The sequence below is a fragment of the Gopherus flavomarginatus genome, chromosome 5 (assembly GCF_025201925.1).
Source record: "Gopherus flavomarginatus isolate rGopFla2 chromosome 5, rGopFla2.mat.asm, whole genome shotgun sequence".
NCBI classification, from domain to species: domain Eukaryota; kingdom Metazoa; phylum Chordata; order Testudines; family Testudinidae; genus Gopherus; species Gopherus flavomarginatus.
The window spans coordinates 52,508,891-52,526,449 of NC_066621.1; the positions used below are offsets into that span (position 1 = coordinate 52,508,891).

The 17,559-nt window shown below is 44.9% G+C and overlaps 1 protein-coding gene across 3 annotated transcripts in view; it reads right to left on the reverse strand.

Moving 5' to 3' along the window:
* Positions 1 to 3,694: 3,694 nt before the first annotated feature.
* Positions 3,695 to 17,559, reverse strand: part of OSBPL5 (oxysterol binding protein like 5) — a 99,071-nt gene continuing 85,206 nt past the window's right edge. The window contains exons 16-21 of one of the 3 annotated variants that reach the window (XM_050953695.1): positions 16,231 to 16,367; positions 11,017 to 11,202; positions 9,848 to 9,986; positions 8,288 to 8,403; positions 7,429 to 7,542; positions 3,695 to 5,023 (exon numbers count right to left, since the gene is read on the reverse strand). In XM_050953695.1, the coding sequence (XP_050809652.1) occupies positions 4,888 to 5,023; positions 7,429 to 7,542; positions 8,288 to 8,403; positions 9,848 to 9,986; positions 11,017 to 11,202; positions 16,231 to 16,367 (828 nt within the window). In that variant the 3' untranslated portion in view covers positions 3,695 to 4,887. Of the gene's footprint in view, positions 5,024 to 7,428; positions 7,543 to 7,892; positions 8,404 to 9,847; positions 9,987 to 11,016; positions 11,203 to 16,230; positions 16,368 to 17,559 lie in introns of those variants that run through there. The other 2 variants (XM_050953692.1, XM_050953694.1) reach the window with 2 other exon arrangements.

Genomic DNA, 17,559 nt, shown 5'->3' on the forward strand with positions numbered 1-17,559 from the left:
GCTGCCCCGCAAATCCTGCTGCCCCGCCTAAGGTCGCCTCGTGGAAGTGCCGGCCCCGGTGGCAGGACCCTTCTTTCCAGCGTTGCCCCTACCCCATCACAGTTACAATCCCCCTCCAAGTCTGGCCTGCAGGGTCGCTTGGCTGGGGCATCTCCCTGCATTGGGCCCACTGCTCAGGGTCCCCCTCACTTTCCCCAGCTGCTCACCACACCTGGCTCCGGACTGCGCCAGCTCCAGCTCCACTCTGCCTTAGCATGGCTGCTGCTGCTGCTCTGCTTCCAGCTTCCTGGGCTGCTTCGGCTCTGGTTGCCACAGCTCTTCTCCCAAGACAGGTCTGCTCTGTGGGCTGCTTCTGTGACTCTGCTTCTCTGGCCTCTCTGGATCTGGCAAGCTCTGCTCCCTAACTCAGCTTGGGCCCCTCCTTTCTCCTTACCTTAGCCCCCCTCTGTCTGACCCAGGCAATTCCAGCTCACCTGGAGTACAGGACCTCCCTGGCCTCCTGATTCGCTTGCCTGCCCTGTCAATCAGGCTGACCTGGAGCATTGGCCTCTCCCCATTGTTCCTGCGGACTTTCAGTCTCTGGGTCTTGATTTCCCATTGACCCTTCCCCTTTCTTTTGGCCCTGGGAGTTAGCCCACCAAAACACTCCCAGTGAATGTTAGTGAGGGGACAACAGTCCTCTTACCTATGGCTCACGCAACTGTGATGTCTGTGGGAGAGGCTTATGCCCACTCATAAACAGGGTCATTAGAGTACAGGACTCAATATGACCACTTGTCTAAGGTACTTATATGGCTCTCATTGCTGGAGTATTTGAGTACCTCACAATTCACCATGTTTACAGCTGGAAGGGAGGAAAGAGGCAGAGTGACTTACCTAATATCATTCAACATTTGTGGCAGAGCAGGGACTTGAACTCCAGTTTCCTAAATCCTAGATTAGTGCCATAACCATTATACCACCTTTCTTCTTTTCCTTATACACTTTTAATCTCCTCTTTACAAATTAAAGGCCTAATGCAACTACCATTACATTTAATGAGAAATGGCTCAAGCCCTAAGGCCACAAATTTTGCAAACTCTTATGCAGAGCCAATCCCACTAGAGGACAAGGCGGTATTCTTTTGCACATTATCATCATAACTGTTTATTAAATTCCAAGCAGTTGCACTTTAAAACACAGGGACTTCACAGCTGTTATTGATGGTAGGAGTCGGCCTGCAAAACTTTTATTATGGATGAGCTGCTTCCCAGTTCTAAACTGCATGAGAAGATAAAAGTACACTAAGGCCTTGGCTACACTGGCGCTTTACAGCGCTGCAACTTTCTCGCTCAGGGGTGTGAAAAAAACCACACACCCGAGTGCTGCAAGATCCAGTGCTGTAAAGCGCCAGTGTAAACAGTGCCACAGCGCTGGGAGCGCGGCTCCCAGTGCTACAAGCTAAACCCCATGAGGAGGTGGAGTACGTGCAGCGCTGGGAGAGCTCTCTCCCAGTGCTGGCGCCGCGACCACCCTTGCACTAAGTTTCAAGTGTAGCCATGCCCTAAAATTCTCTAATATTACTTTTCAATTTAAGCAATTCTTCTGGGCATCTCAGGCAATTGTGAATCACAGAAAAGGTGGTAGGCAAGGCATGGTTTCAACTGTGTCCATTTTGCCATTTAATTTGAGGGATTATCTTCTCTGAAGGTGGAATAAGTAGTGTAATATAACGTCATGGCTTTACTCTGATCATGTCTGCCTACAGTGGTTAGCCCCAGAAACAGTAACATCCTGCGATTTAAAGATAAAGGTGTTTCTCCTCTAGTTTGTATGGAAGGGGCTTGTACTTTTACTACAAGGAGCTGCATTGGATCCTCATGGATGACCATGACGAGTATTTTCCATCTATGCTATTTACTAAAAATGGCTCATCTCCCATGCCAATATGAATGTTCCTTTTCTGATTTCCATCTACAGCAATTGCTTGTTGATTTTAATCCAGTTGCTGTTTTAGCAGGATGTATGGTGTTTTTTCTGTTTATTTCAGTTTAAAAACAAAAACAAAATGTTGATCCCATGTGGGAAACAGTTGATAGATTTGGGAGACTTCCCCCATACCCCCCAGTGATGTGAAATTGGTGTACGTAGGTAACACTTCATTGGTTGCACTGCAAATCTCTTTGCAAGAACCTTTATATTACTGCTAATACAACTAATAAAATTTAATAATAGTTTCTAATGGAATTCCTTGAGGGTGCATATTGTTTCTTAAAGTGGAAGCGTTATAACAACTTCAAGCATTTCCTTACTCAGCACCCACTAATGGCTTCCCAACAAGCACCCTTGCTCTTTGGTTCAGACTGTTCTAGACATTCTTTTCCAAAACTTATGTCATAATCATATCCTGAAGACATAACACTCCTGCAACGGAGAACAGGTTTCTATCAGCACATTCCTTGCTAATTTAATGCAAGGTCTGGAAAGGAGATCAAACACAAAACTATGAAAACATAAGAAAAAGGCACAGACAGCACTGACAGATGGGAGAGGCCAGATAAGTGTCTGCTGCTGAAAACGAAGAGCTTGGAGGCAGATTTGGAATGAACAACATTGTTTAGAAAGTGGACGCTGGAACTACACCTGTCTGTGAAGCAGCTAAGGCCAAGATTTTCAAGAGTAACTAGTGACCTTAGGAATCATTCAGGCAAGACAAACATTTAGTGTATGTCTTTAAACATTAAGGCACTGCCACAGCTGTAAAAAACTACCTCTGTGAGGGGAGTAGCTACCAGTGCTGGTGCCCTGTCTACACTGGCAAGTTACAGGGCTGAATCCTGCAGTCCTCGGGGGTGTTTTTTCACACCCCCGAGCGAGAAAATTGCAGCACTGTAAAGAGGCAGTGTAGACAAGGCCTTGGAGATGCTTGATTTTTAGAAAGTGCTCAGTTCCTGCCCTCCGAAAGCTAGCCCCCCTCATGGATATTAAGGCAAGAAAGGATCATTCTCATCAACTAGTCTGACTTCCTGTACGTCACAAGACATAGAATTTCAGTTACCCCCTGTACTGAACCCAATAACTTGTGTCTGCCTAAAGCATACCCTCCAAAAAGGCTCTAGTCCTGATTTAAAGAGATGAAGAAATTACTAAGGGAATTGGTGGACTCCCAATTTATTCATAACGTTAAATCACTTAGAATTTGTGTATAATTTCTAATTTGAGTTTATCTGACTTCAGCTTCCAGCCATTGGTTCTTGCTATTTCTCTGCTAGACGAAAGAGCCCTTTAGTACCCAGGTATTTTCACCCTGTGAAGGCATTTTACAAGAAGGTGACAACTATGGTGGATCTTTGAGCAAGACAGACATTCAAAAATTACCTGTTACATTTGAAAAGCATGGCCTAATCTGAGAGAGTCAGACAAATATCAGGTCATAGAATTTTGCTATTCCCATTCCATGCAAGATAGAGAACATCCGCCCAACATTTCCACGAACACCATCCACGAGCTGTTGCTCCTCTTTCAGGGAGGAATACAACTCATTGTGTCACTCAGAACTTAGCATGGAATGCTTTTTCCTTCTGTGTTCATATGGTAGCCAACTGTACGTCTATTACTGTATATTATCTATTGTGAAAGCACGACATAACTCATAGTTAACTGCTACAAAATGAGAAAAGTCCCAAACACAGATAATCCAAAGAAATTGTCACTGAAAGTTCTGTGTAATTTTATTTCAACATATCAAGCACAAACAGGTTTCCCCTAACTGGGGAACATGACAAGGAATGTAGTTAAAAATTTGGAAACATTTACATTTAAAGTTTGTCAGTCTGGCACCACCACTAAGTATTTTAAGGCTGTATACATAGCAGAACTTACCAACTGGAACTACTTCAGGCCAGAAAAGAAAGGCTTAGTGCTGACTGCAATCTACAGAGAATATTGCAAATCTTTTAAAAAATGGTGTAAAATAGGAAGACTATTAACAGAGTTAACAACGCAGTGGCAAAACCCTTACCCTTCCTGACCTTTAATAATAGATGTGCCTATGATCAAACACACATATTTGCTTCCTCTCCAAGAGGGCAATGGGAAATTGTAGAGGACTTGTATACAATTCTTGTGTTGTTATAACATAAAAAACAGCCATATAGCGCAAAAAAAAAAGTGACCAGGATTTATAAACAAGCATGTCTGACATTTGACTCAGTGTGTCTAGTTCAGGACATTATTGGCTCTGTAACAGAATGAGGAGCTTTACTGAACGATTCCCTTTTCCTAAAGGCAGCAATCGTGCATATTTACAATCTCTGTGCAGTGGAGTGTGATGCACATTTTCAGGTCCAACTGTGTGTGTGCGCACGCGTCAACAGCAAGATCCTAGGAGAAACTGTGACCGATAACCAAGTGGTTGGATTTTTGGACCATCGTCTGTTGTTCCCATCCCATAACTGAATGTACCCAACAGACATCTTGAAAATTGGCAATAAGAGAGTCCTTCCCACCTCCCCCAACCCTTAGAGCTATAAAGCAAGCCAATGGAACCATTCTAAAACCATGTGGATGTTTGCCATTATTGGGGCACCAATACTGCTTGGTAATTATTGATTGCATCAGAAAATGACAAGAAAATGACATAGAAAACAAATTGCACAATTAAAGCTTCATTTTGCTTTAGCATTAAGGCCCGTACAGGTAAAGAGGTCCTTGAAGATGTACACGTACAAAGGCAAATGACAATCTGAAGGAACTAAACTCTGCTGGTTCCCTGGATCCCCTTTTAGCCTGGCTCTCTCTTTCATCTCTGCTGTGTAGATTTTAAAGTGCTTGGTGCCTCGATGGGCTCCTTGCGTGAGTGTCCCCCTCCTGCAGCCAGTTACTTTTATTGCTGCCAAACGTAGTGTTTTATTTGAAGACATAATTAATGAACAGTTGACATGTAAGAAAGACGCAAATGAGAAACCAACAGCGAGAGTCCAGGAGGAGGTTTTCGGAAGAGGCCTTCCTGTAGAAAGATTTTTTGTTCAGAGCAGTGAGGTTTCTGAAACAACAACAAGTAGTAATAAATCCATTTGCATGTAGGAAAGAATTTTACAGATATTCTACCCCGCCCGACACAACACACATGAAAAAACTCAGCTACCGTTCCCAGTCCTGGAGATCCTACACAGGCAAGACTCCCCATGGCTTAAATTTACAAGACTGTTTGATGAGTACAGGATTGGGCCCACATGCTTTTCTCTTTTAACAAAGGACTAATATGAATATTCCTCTCTCCTATCCTTTGTCTATTTTTCCTATATAACCATCAGCCCTTTGGGACAGAGATTGTCTCCTTATGCGCATGCAAGAACCCAGCACAATGGAGCCCCGATGTCAGTTAGGGTCTCACGGTGCTACTTGTAATTTGAACAATTGCTATAAAAGGGTTGATTCCCATGCAACAGAAACAGTAGGAACAGAATTTTCACAAGGGCTCAACACCTGGAAAATGTGGCCCTCATTGTGGAACAGCCCAGGTCTAGCTCAGACACCAAAATAAATGGCTAGGTTTTCAAGTGATCTCAGCATGGTGAGTGCGGGACTGTTCAAGAAATCTGGTCCGCTCACAATGGGAACTGCTGGGTGCTGAGCACTTCTGAGGCTCAGTACCCTCAATTGGGGCCAGGTTACTTGAAAACCTAGCACTAGGAGTGAAAAAAGCAGCAAAGAACAGAGTGCAGTGCAAAATTCAGGAATTGACAACTCGTAAGACACTAAGTTCTGTGTACTTGCCAGGATTTAATAATTCGAGAGAACAGGTTTCTTAGCCTTGTCTACTGAAATAACACAATCTGCTGCATTTTATTCAAGCCTAAACAAACTTATTAGCTTTCCAAAGTCATCAGGAGGAGTATTGCCATTGGAAAAATCTTTACTAGTCTTATCAAACAGCCTAAAATAGAATTAGCTTCCCAAAAAGTGTCTGAATTGTCACTAACCCTCACACTTCTCCCTCTGAGCAGTACTTTTTGGAACCATTTGGATGGACAGAATCAGCCTTCAAAGCCAGATGGCAAGAGGCTGGGAAAGGCAGAAGGGCACAAGACATCTCCTCATTCTTGCATCCCCTCACCCACAGACAGACACGATCCCATTCCCTGGCCTCCCCTGAATTCAGGAACTGGCTCCCTACCAGCATGTCAATGGGCCCAGCCATCCCAAACATGGGAATGAGGCAGTAAGCCTATGGCCCCACCCAGAGGCACCAACTTCCCTAGTTCCAGGGGGGAGAGGGCTCAACTCCCCCTCCACACCAGCCCTTCCCTCAAGCTCTCACCCCCACCCCACTTCCTGTCCCATTCCCCCACCTCTTCCTGCTCCCGCTCCTCCCCCTCCCCCTCCCCACCTCCTGAACACCATTAAAACAGCTGATCACAGCTGGCAGGAGGCACGGGGTCCACGGAGGAGGAGGAGGAGGAGGAGAGAGAGAGGAAATGCTGATCCATGGGGCTACTGGTGGGTGTTGAGCAGCCACTATTTTTTTCCATTGGTTCTCCAGGCCCAGAGCACCCATGGAATCAGCACCTATGACTCCACCCACTTCTGCACTCAGACTCTGCTGAACTGGCGCCTGTTCCTGTCCCAGTGAAGTCAATGGGATCTTTACAATGGACTTTATTGGACCCAGGATCAACCCATGATACAGAGAGGAATGAATGCAGCCCCCTATATGGTATGTAACAGCAGCCATGTTCCCCCAGCATCCCTGGGAGCTCCATTTCCTTATACTCCTGCAGGGATGGAGTGGCAGCACTCTGACCCAAAGACAAGTCAGAGTATAAAAGCCATAATGGACCCCTGCTGCAAACATGACCATTTCAGAAGGTGCAACTTCAGTTTGCCAGTGCAGTAACCAGGTGTGATCACCACTCTCTCAGACATGGTATAAAAACAGAGACCTTATTAAAAAGCATGAACTGAATCTGCCGAGATCCAATTATAGGCTCTCGGGCCTCTGTTTCTCCTGCAATGACTGAGGCTGTCAGAGGAGAAACAGTGAAAGCAGAGCAGCGAGATCGCTGTGCAGCTCCATCCCTACCTCGGGCTGCAAGTCAAATGTAGGCATGTTGGATTCCTTGATGATTAGGGCCTTCTATGGCCAGCTAGCAATCAGACTTCTAGCCAGTACCTTGGTGAGCTCCCCAGATGTCTGCATCTATGCAGCAGCTTTACAAGCTGGAAGATCTGTAATGCTCCCAGATGGGATTAAGAGAAGATCCTCTCAGTGCTTTATGTGAAGGCTTGCTAAGCCTTTTTTGGATTTTAATATGATACTTATTGTTATACCTTGAAAGTGCACCCCTCTGAATTAACCAGATTCCAAAGGCCGGCTCAGAGGAGTTAAACACCAGAGGTTATTTTGGTTCTATTGAGATCATGCTGCTAATGAATGCAAATCGTTACCTGTGTATATCCTGCTGGGCTTTCTGTAGGGATAAGACGGTCATGTGGATTTCCTTCAGGTGACTCATTTCCCTTCCGCACCGAGTACATGGACTTTCAAAACCTGCGACAAAACATTGCAGGGACAACCAGTTTTACCACACATCTCTGGTGATGGGGAGATCTCGGACACATGCCCCAAAATCCCCCAGCAAGTGAGCAGCTGTATGCAGTGAAGTACTTCAAATAAAGGGCACTGCTAACATGGACCTTAATGCTGAGTGGAATTTTCATCATGAAAACCAAGCCCCGGCATGAAGCTGATATGAAGTCAGACTGGTATCCTCAGCACACAGAGCTCCTCCCCAACAAATATCCCCAGCTTCCTCCTTTGTAGGGTGAGTGCAACTATATAGCGGTTTGCAACCCTCCTTCCCTGCTCTCATATTCAAGGGCACTTTGCTTGCCCCTTCAACAAACCTAACAGGGGGTGGAGAGAGAATGGAGTAGTGGAAAAGGAGGCCTGCTCTCGTCCTAAATCTAATGGTATTGAGTGGTCACAGTGCACATTTTTCTACAATGTTGCATGACACAGAAATGATTGATATTGCTAAGTCAGCCCTTGGAATGCCCTCAGAAGTGCTAGAGCCTGTCACTGACGTGTGTTACTACTAGTGAGGAAGGACAGGACAGAAGACAGAAAAGGTGAGTGAGAGGTATTTCTAATACACTATCAGTAAAACAATGTCAAAGGAAGTCAATGGGCCAGATTCTGACACCCGTAATCAGGCTGGGAAGTACCTTTGCTCCTCAAAGCAATAAGGTGCTAAATTTGAGCAAAGGTATTAAATCTGGGACAATGTTTGCCAAATACTTGCCATCATCGTCCGACAGCTCCTGCACAGACTCTGGTGTTGAACAGGTGCTCTCAGTGTTTTGGCTGTGGTTGGATGGTTGGTCACTGGTTTTACGACGCCTGCAGTCTTTAGCAGATCTCTAAATTGAAGGGAGTTATTAGAAGGAACACTGTCAAAAATCTGACAACAATTTGACTAAGTGTTGTCCAGTCTGGCAGGGAAAATTCTCTGGAGAATAAGGGTTTGATCATGAGGGGGACTGAACACCCACTCAGAACCTTTCAGGATCAGATCCTAAATATCTGATTTTGAGAGAGACAGAGAGACACATGCCCCCCCACCCCTCCTCAAAAGATTCCCCAAAGCTAAGATTTTTCAGTAACCACAAAATCCAGCAGGCCAAATTCATCCCCCGGTGTAACCTCAACAGGCTTTTACCAGGGATTAATTTGGCCTCCTGAATTTTGTGGTTCTCTTGCTGGCTCTGAATTATGTTTCTAGTGCATAACAGGGATGGGCCCACACCAATAGCCTAGATCTGGATCCAAATCTCATGAGAGAGATTTTCAAAGGCACCAAAGAGATTTTAGGAACACAAGTCCATTAGGAGCCTCAGTTACTTGTGTTCTCGTTTCCCACACGCTTTCAAAAATTCTACCTCACCTCTCTAGAATAGGAGAACCAAAGCTATATAGCCAGACACCAGTGAACAAGGAGTTTGAAATCCCGATCCAAATCTAAACTTCCTCAATTTCAGAGGTGTTCAGATCAGGCCATTATAAAAAGGCGTGAGCTATGTATCGAGATCCAGATTCAGGATTTTGGTATAGGCTGTGTCTAACTAGTATTTAGCACTTCTATATAGCGCTTTACATTTCAGAAGTACTTTATAAACCATAAATAACTAACAAGAATAAAGCAGGGAGGTAGGTATTGTTCCCTTTTACAAATGGGGAAAGTGGATAGACAGATTGCCAGGCTTGTCCAGAAGGAAGTGAGTGATAGAGTCAGGATTAGAATTTGAGTTCCAGGGCCTCAGTCCTCTGCTCAGACCAAGAGATCACATCCAGCCTAAAAAAGTGCTTTGTAAATATTGAACAGTGAAGTTCAGTTCAACCCCATTCATCACTCAACATAAGAAAAGAATCCAAGGTTTTAAAATTGGTAGTGGGGAAGATATTATCTAATACAAATCACACAGTGTCAATCAAGGATTCTGATTTTATTTTAGATTTAAGTAAGTGTTACCTATATCAGGCACTAGGTGTCCTAGCATGTAATTAGTATTACAACAAATCCCAGCACAATTACAATGATCCTTCAAACAGGAACTCACCCAGCCAGCCTCTTACCAAAAAATATTAGCAGATTAGCACCTGGAGAAGGCACCAGGGAATTATCAGAGGCAAAGTACAGCCAGAGAAAAAAGCCTCTAATGTCAGAGGCAGCCCTTGGATTTTGTGGTGTCTAAGAAAACATGGCAAATCAAAGTGAGCACTTGATCAAAGAAATACAGGCACATGAAGACAGACCCAAATAAAAATACTTCCCAGAGAGGGGCTTTCTGGCTGAGTGCTGGTTACCTTGTGTCGTATAACTTGGTTGTTTATACACATGGCTCTGTGGGACGACATCCTTGTGGATAGGTGCCTCTCCATGGTTTGTAGTATCCCATCTTTCTCAAACTGGGCAATGTCATTTAAAGGGTCCCAGGGCCTTAAACTTTGGAAGCAAAAAGAAAATATTAAAACACAGAACTGCTGCAGGTTTATTAAAAGCAATGCATGAATTCCAAACACACAGGAGCAAATATTTAGCCATGGGCTTAACTGGTGTGCCCACAGAACCAGGGTAGGGGCAACTAGGCATTTATGAACAGAAGTTGCTTCCATCCTGGCTCATCTGTGTGTCTCAGCCCTGAGCCAGACACGGAGGTAACAAACCTAGAGCAGGAAGACAGGGAAGTCTTCAGGTTCTCCGAGTCCTTAGTTTCTTTTCTTTGCCAAGGCTGCTAACAAAGGTGCTCATGAGAATCAACTGTGGTGGGGGTTATGCAATATGGATGTGTCTTCAGGAGACTGACAATTGAGATCACAGAAGCTGCTGAACCTCCTGCAGCTGGTAAACACAGCTTCTTGTCACTACAGGTCTGTCCTCGATTTGTACCAATACACAGGAGATATTCCACTGATCTATCTACTTTCATTTTAAAGGACTGCACATTCAAGTACTCACTGGGGAGAACTCAGGAGGAAGGTTGCCCAGTTATGGTGCTGGGAAGGTGCAATCTGGTCAAGAGCAGGACCAGGTTCCCAAGCATCAGATAAAAGCGCAGCAGGCAGGAGCAGCGCCAGGGTTTTTGGTGCCCTAGGTGGGGGTCCTTCTGCGCTCCCGGTGGGCGGTGGCAATTCTGCGGCTGGGAGGTCCTTCTGTGCTCCCAGTCTTCAGGGCACTTCAGTGGCGGGTCCCGGAGCGAGTGAAGGACCCGCTGCAGAATTGCCGAAGACCCAGAGCATGGAAGGACCCCCCGCTGCCAAATTGCCGCTGAGAGTGGCAAAATGCCACCCCCCCAAATCCTAGCACCCTAGGCGACCGCATAGGTCGCCTAAATGGAAGCGCTGGCCCTGGCAGCAGGCCAGTGTATGCTGTATGCATGTAGCACCTTCTATTTCTGACTGGACCCCAAGAAGCAATGTCTGCACTTAACCCATTATAGCCACACGCATCACTATACATGCTTCGAGTCACTCACTCTTCGTATTTGTAGTGCCATTCATTGGTAGCAGCATCGTGTCGGAAGAGCAGTGGCTTCCACTCCGTGCCATTCTCCTTCCGCTCCCGTGAAGCGTTCCTCTGCTCTTCTTCCAATACAAATTTCTCCTGAGTTGCCTTGTGTTGATCTCCTTTGTTTATTGCACTTGTTACATGCTGCCAGAGTCTAGAAACAAACAAACAGGGAATCAAATACAACTGCCTCAATACCAGCACCCCACACAGACAGCTGGGGCTTTAAAAAAATGTTTGTCTAGTCCACTGAAAGGCACTAGGAGAATTATAATAGGTTTAGTCAGCCTGAGCTTTGGCTTAAAATGGACTTTTATTAGGAGGATGAAAATGAAAACAGCGTATAATGACCACCTTAAGAACTGGCCATCTTCTCCTCAGGTAAGATCACCTGAACACTGAAGATGGCAGTAATGCGTAGTACGGTAGTAATGCATAGTTGTCTGGGGCCAGTGGTAAGTTTAAAAGGTGACCATAGTAAAAAAGGAAAACCTTTCACTGAACTGGCCCTTTTAACCATTTAAGCCTAGGAGACGGAGATTTGAGTCAGAGCAGCCTTGCAACCAAGACTAAATTCTAGGAGCTCTTGTGGGGAAAAATGCACATGAAAAGGACTGCAACTGTATATGCAAATTGGATATTCACACATGACAATGTCTATGTAGATGGTCTAAATAGACAATTAAATATGTAATTCGCTGATTTGCACTTGCAAACACCATAAACTGAAGGCACAAATGTAGGTGTCCAATTGCATGCATACATTTTCTTGTGCAGAGGGCTTCTAACATACAATATTTGGCCCTTGATGTTTTATTGACATCTCCCTCCCCTCCCACATTATTCCCTTCACCTTGGAAACACAAGTCAAATTGTGCCTCTCCTTCCACTGGAATCTAATAAATAATTCTGTTGCACTCTAAGCTTGAAACAAACATTTATAAAGGGCTGAATAAGACTTAAAACACTCTGGTCAGACAGATAATAGTTTAGCCATTTTAGCCATCCAAAAACAGCAGGGAATAATCTAGTGATTAGACTTTTACTGTTTCCTCTCTGTGTGGGTCTTTCACATAGCAAAAGGGGAGTGAAAATGTTGTTTGTTTTAAAACTACACACACATGCAGGAGAGTGATTCTACAAGCACAAAAACTGGCCTAAATGCTTCCAGGGCAGGTGCAATATGTGAAGCTACCCATTGTTCTGTTGGGTTTTTTTTTTGTCAACACAAGCTCTTGCCACGAGGACATGCAAGACCAGCAAAAGCAGCCAAGCGTGCAGGTGCGCCACCATTTTAGCAACGGAGGCAGTTGTAAGCTAGCAAAAAGTTCTGTCACCAAACTTTCTAGTATAGACATGGCCTCATTTTCTGAGATTAGTCTATTTTAAACTGAAGGTGTTCTTTAACTTATGTTTGTAAAGCTCCCCGAGATCCTCAAATGACACAGCATCTGTGTTCTGGAACTGTCCTCAGTTACACAGGTGATGGCACATTGCAAACACCTGGACTAGACAGATGTGCAGTGTCAGGTTTTCTACTTGCTGCTTGATGTGCAGTTCATATGCTGTATTGAGAGCAAGTAGGGCTTTCAGACAATCATGAGGAAGACGTAGGCATCCTTAGAATTCTGTGGACAGGAGGGGGAACATAAGGCAGAACTCTTGGAATCTGAATCCTATGGTTAGAACACCCAGGATTCAGCGGAGACAGAGCAGCACACAGCTGAAAGATGCCAGTTGTCTGTCTGCTAGAAGCTGCTCAATTACAAGGGTCCACCTCAGGGATTGTGAATTTGCACCAGATTACCTAAACAAACACTACTCAAGGTTTTTTGGATCAGGGCCTTTGTCTGGGTCCTCAGTGAGCAAGGTGCTGTACACAACATTTAGGAAGAGACACTACCTGCCCCACAGAGCTCGTAATCTACATAGACTAGACAAAGAACTGGAGGAGAGAACGAGGAAGTGACCTGCCCAAAGTCACCCAGCAGGTCAGTAGCAGAACCAGGAAATGAATCCAGGACTCCAATGTCCCAGCCTAGCATTTCATCCCTGGGACCATTCTGCCTGTCAGTGGCAACTCAGCCCTGGGTTTCACCCTCTGTATTCTAGATTTCTGTTTGACACTGGCCAAGAAGAGGTGCTGGGGTGGTCTGCTCATTTGTACAGAAGATTTGCATAGCAAGCTTTCCAACGAACATATAAGTATTCCTTAGAGTAACTAGTATCAGAGGGGTAGCCATGTTAGTCTGGATCTGTAAAAGCTGCAAAAAGAGTCCTGTGGCACCTTATAGACTAACAGATGTATTGGAGCATGAGCTTTCGTGGGTGAATACCCACTTCATCGGATGCATGTAGTGGAAATTTCCAGAGGCCCGTATAAATATGCAAGCAAGCAGCAGGCTAGGGATAACGAGGTTAGTTCTATCAGGGAGGATGAGGGCCTCTTCTAGCAGCTGAGGTGTGAACACCAAGGGAGGAGAAACTGCTTTTGTAGTTGGCAAGCCATTCAGAGTCTTTGTTTAATCCTGAGCTGAAGGTGTCAAATTTGCAGATGAACTGAAGCTCAGCAGTTTCTCTTTGATGTTCACACCTCAACTGCTAGAAGGGGGCCTCATCCTCCCTGATTGAACTAACTTTGTTATCTCCAGCCTGATTCTTGCTTGCATATTTATACCTGCCTCTGGAAATTTCCACTACATGCATCCGATGAAGTGGGTATTCACCCACAAAAGCTCATGCTCCAATATGTCTGTTAGTCTATAAGGTGCCACAGGACTCTTTGGTGCTCTTAGAGTGACTAGAAGCACAAGGTGCATTGCTCTTGCTGAGTTACAGATCAGAGTCTCCCTGTATCCTAGGACTCCCAGCAGCTGAGATGGGAAGATGGCATTGTTCTAAAAATAAAAATAATGCTAACAATTACTCTTGTTCCAATAAGTCAGTGAGAAAAGGAAATGGCCTCCAGCTTTTTAGAACCTTTTACAGGGAAAACTGCCCATTCTTCTGATCTCAGAGAGAACAACGTCCAGAGTTAGATCTGAACCAGACAAAGAGATAGCAATAAGAAGCGAGTTTAAAGCACACAAAGAGCAGGGAATCACATCAGTGGAGAGGTGAGCAGCTGTACCTTCTACCTTGTTTTTCTTGTTAGGGAGCCTATTGCAGTCACTACAGATAACAGTAACACAGTGGAGTGGGTACGATACTGACCTGGGAGCTAGAAGACCAGGGTTCTACTCCTGGTTTGACCACTAACCTGCTGTCTAACCTTGGGCACATCATTTCATCTCTGTGAGCCTTTGGTGCAGAGACTCTCTCACTCTGCATTTGTATAGTGCAGTTGTACAGGGCAATGGGGCCTCTAGGCACCAGGGCCGGCTCCAGGCACCAGCGAAGGAAGCAGGTGCTTGGGGCAGCCAATTGAAAGGAGCGGCACATCCGGGTCTTCGACAGCGGGTCCTTCAGTCCCTCTCTTCCTCTTTGAGCTGCTGCCAAATCGGCTTTATTTTTATTATTATTATTATTTTTTGCTTCGCTGCTTGGGGCAGCAAAAAAGCTGGAGCCGGCCCAGCTAAGCACCACTATAATATGAACAGTAATAGGTGTGAGCCTGTGTCCAATAGTCTCAGCCTTTTGATGTCTTGCAAAAATTAGGTTTCGAACCATGGTCTCCACTCTGTTATACCAGAGTATTACTGGTGTAACTGCACTACACATCAATGTAGTGAAGAGTTAGGCCCAGATTTTTAAAGCTATTTAGGCACCAGTGTGCTGCTCAGCATTGCCTAACTTCATTTTAGGAAGAGATTTAGACTCCTGGGAGTTGACAGTCATGGCAGCACCTAAATAGTTTTAAAAATCTGGGCCTTCATGCCTTTATTCTGAGGCTCAGAAGCAGCAGGAAAAGTGAATTTTGTGACTAGGCCAGTTTTCTCCATCCCCTCAGAGAGCTGCAGATTCTACACAGTCTGGGGCTTTTCATACTCTGCTGCACAACAGCATACATGTCACGGACTGCAAAGCTTTCACATGGGCAGGTGATATTCAGGGCTGTGGGATGAATAGCTGATTCAGTATTAGACTGTAATTCATTCATGAAGCCACCACCATAACAGCCATTGCTCCTGCCCCCTAAATACAACATGTTGCACATATTAGCCTTTGGCATGCTGAAGCGAGTCAGCCAGCTAGGCAGCTTTGATGATACCCTGGTAAATAAAAAGTACAAACTTTTGCTCCAATTCTGCGATATTTTCTTTGTTTTGGGGTGCAGGCAAATTATCTTTCACAATTATTTTTTGTAAAAGTCTATGTTCTTTTGAAGTCAGCTTTATTTATTCAGTATTTATAGCATTAAATATAGGCGGCACGTGTGGACCTTATTGGTACAGTACTTTCATTTCACAGATATTCCATTGCAATGGAGACCTCAATGTACAGATGGCATTTCCTGACGTGCCTGCAAAGTGCATAGGGGCATTCGTTTGCATGCTGCCCCTGTATTTATATATGCAGAGGTACATTTGCCTGTGTAATTCAGGTAGGCAGTTTCCTGATCAGCACATTAAATGCTGGGTTTTGGATGAAAAATGGTGCCCCATTGGTGGAGGTCAATTGATGATTTTGTGGCTTACGCATCTAATGTCTCTTAGATTTTCAAAGCCAGAAGGGGCCATTGTGATCACACAGTCTGCGTGAAATTCTACGGCCTGTGTTATGCAGGAGGCCAGAGATTCCTGTCTCTAGTCTAACAATTTGTGGTTGAAGCAGAGCACTTCTTTAAAAAAAAAAAAGATATCCAAACTTGATTTAAAGAACTCCAGATGAAGATTTATCCTATCCTTTGGTATTCAGTTCCAGTGGTTATAACAGATTTCTTTTCATGTTCTCTGGAGTCCTGAAAAAATTATCTTATTTTACTTGACAAAAGAGTGGCCCCTATCATTTCTGAAATCTACGACTTGGTCATGCTATCATTAATACTTCTCAGAAATAATACATCACTGCTAATACACAAGGAAAAGGTAACATACAGCAGGGAAATATGCACAGGTTAAGCAAGGACACAATCCTTCCAGCATCTTGCTGGAGTCTCAGGGCCCTCTTATTTAGTTCCAACTGAATGAAGACCAGCAGAAAGCCCAGCACTTAGCAGGCTGGCTTCCAGCAACCTACCCACCTCTCTGATTCAAAGTCTGTTTGCTCTTCAAATAGCACAATGTGGCGTTTCAGTCTCTGCCTCCGCACTTCACTGGTTGGGTTCCAGAATATTTCAGTGTTCTCATTTTTCAGGTCATTTATATACACTTCCCCATCCTGAGAGGGAAAATGAAAGGCAAGGTTTAGTGACTGCAGGAACATACAGGCAAATAATCCTGAGGAACATTGGCAGAAGATTGGTGCCAGGCTGGGGAGCGGGAGTTAGTTCAAAGATCGGTTCCCTCCCTGTCTCCAGACAGGTTCACTAAATGTTTTCAGAAAACTATCCAAGTGGAGCAGGGAGTTTACTGAAAATAAAACACTGGCTGAGTTCATCACAGGGCAAAAGAGAAGGAACCACATTCACCAGCTGACCCACATGCTCATCCCCACAAAATAGGTGCAAACATGGCCCCCCTCAGTTTAGTATCTGAACACAATTACAGGAGCCAAAGCTCAACATCAAGCAACTGCCTCTCCTTCCTTACCAACACTTTCTCCCTACCATCACTGCTGAAACCCCAAGAAAGTTGTACAGCAGAGGACTACAAAACCGCACAGTGCAATTTTAATAGAAACGGGAAATGCACCATGTGAAAGGAGGACTCTGTTCTTCAAATGCCACCACCAGCCTTTCATCCACATTTGCTGTCAATTTATTTGGCAGCTAACTACTAATAGAGCTCCACCGCTTAGAGACTTATTAGGTGAGGTTAGTGTCTCTGCCTAAAGAAGTGACTTCGTAGGCCTGCCTACAGACAAAGCAACACCCCAAACAAAATGAACCAGACTGATACTTTACACAGCATATAGTGGACAGCCTGACATCCACTAGGCTGGAGTGAATTATATATTACTGGATTTGCTGAACAGTATGAAGGTCGATGCCATTCAGCCATCTGAACATGGTGTGAATATTGTCCAGGCCACGTTTAGACCATGGACAGTTATTTCATCCATCACGATCTATCCACCTGCCTCCCAGCTGCTTTTCTTCCCACGCAATGGACCTTGGTGCACCTATAACCAATCTCCTAGGCTGAGTTTCATTCCCACCTTATGCAAAGCTTCCAGCCACTGTCTGACACTTACAGTTCCTCTTTCACCCCACGCTAACTCCCTAGCCTCCTCCTCACCTTCAGATTCCTTCCAGAACCCTAACCCCTTCTATAGCCCTTCTCAGGTGAGACAAGATCTCAGTCTGGGAACCAATCCCCTGGTCGGGGAAGACCAGAGGAGTTGGTTCCAAGTCAGGATAATAGATCCCCAGGATACTCTCCAGCTCTGGAGCTTGGAGAAGGCAGGCACT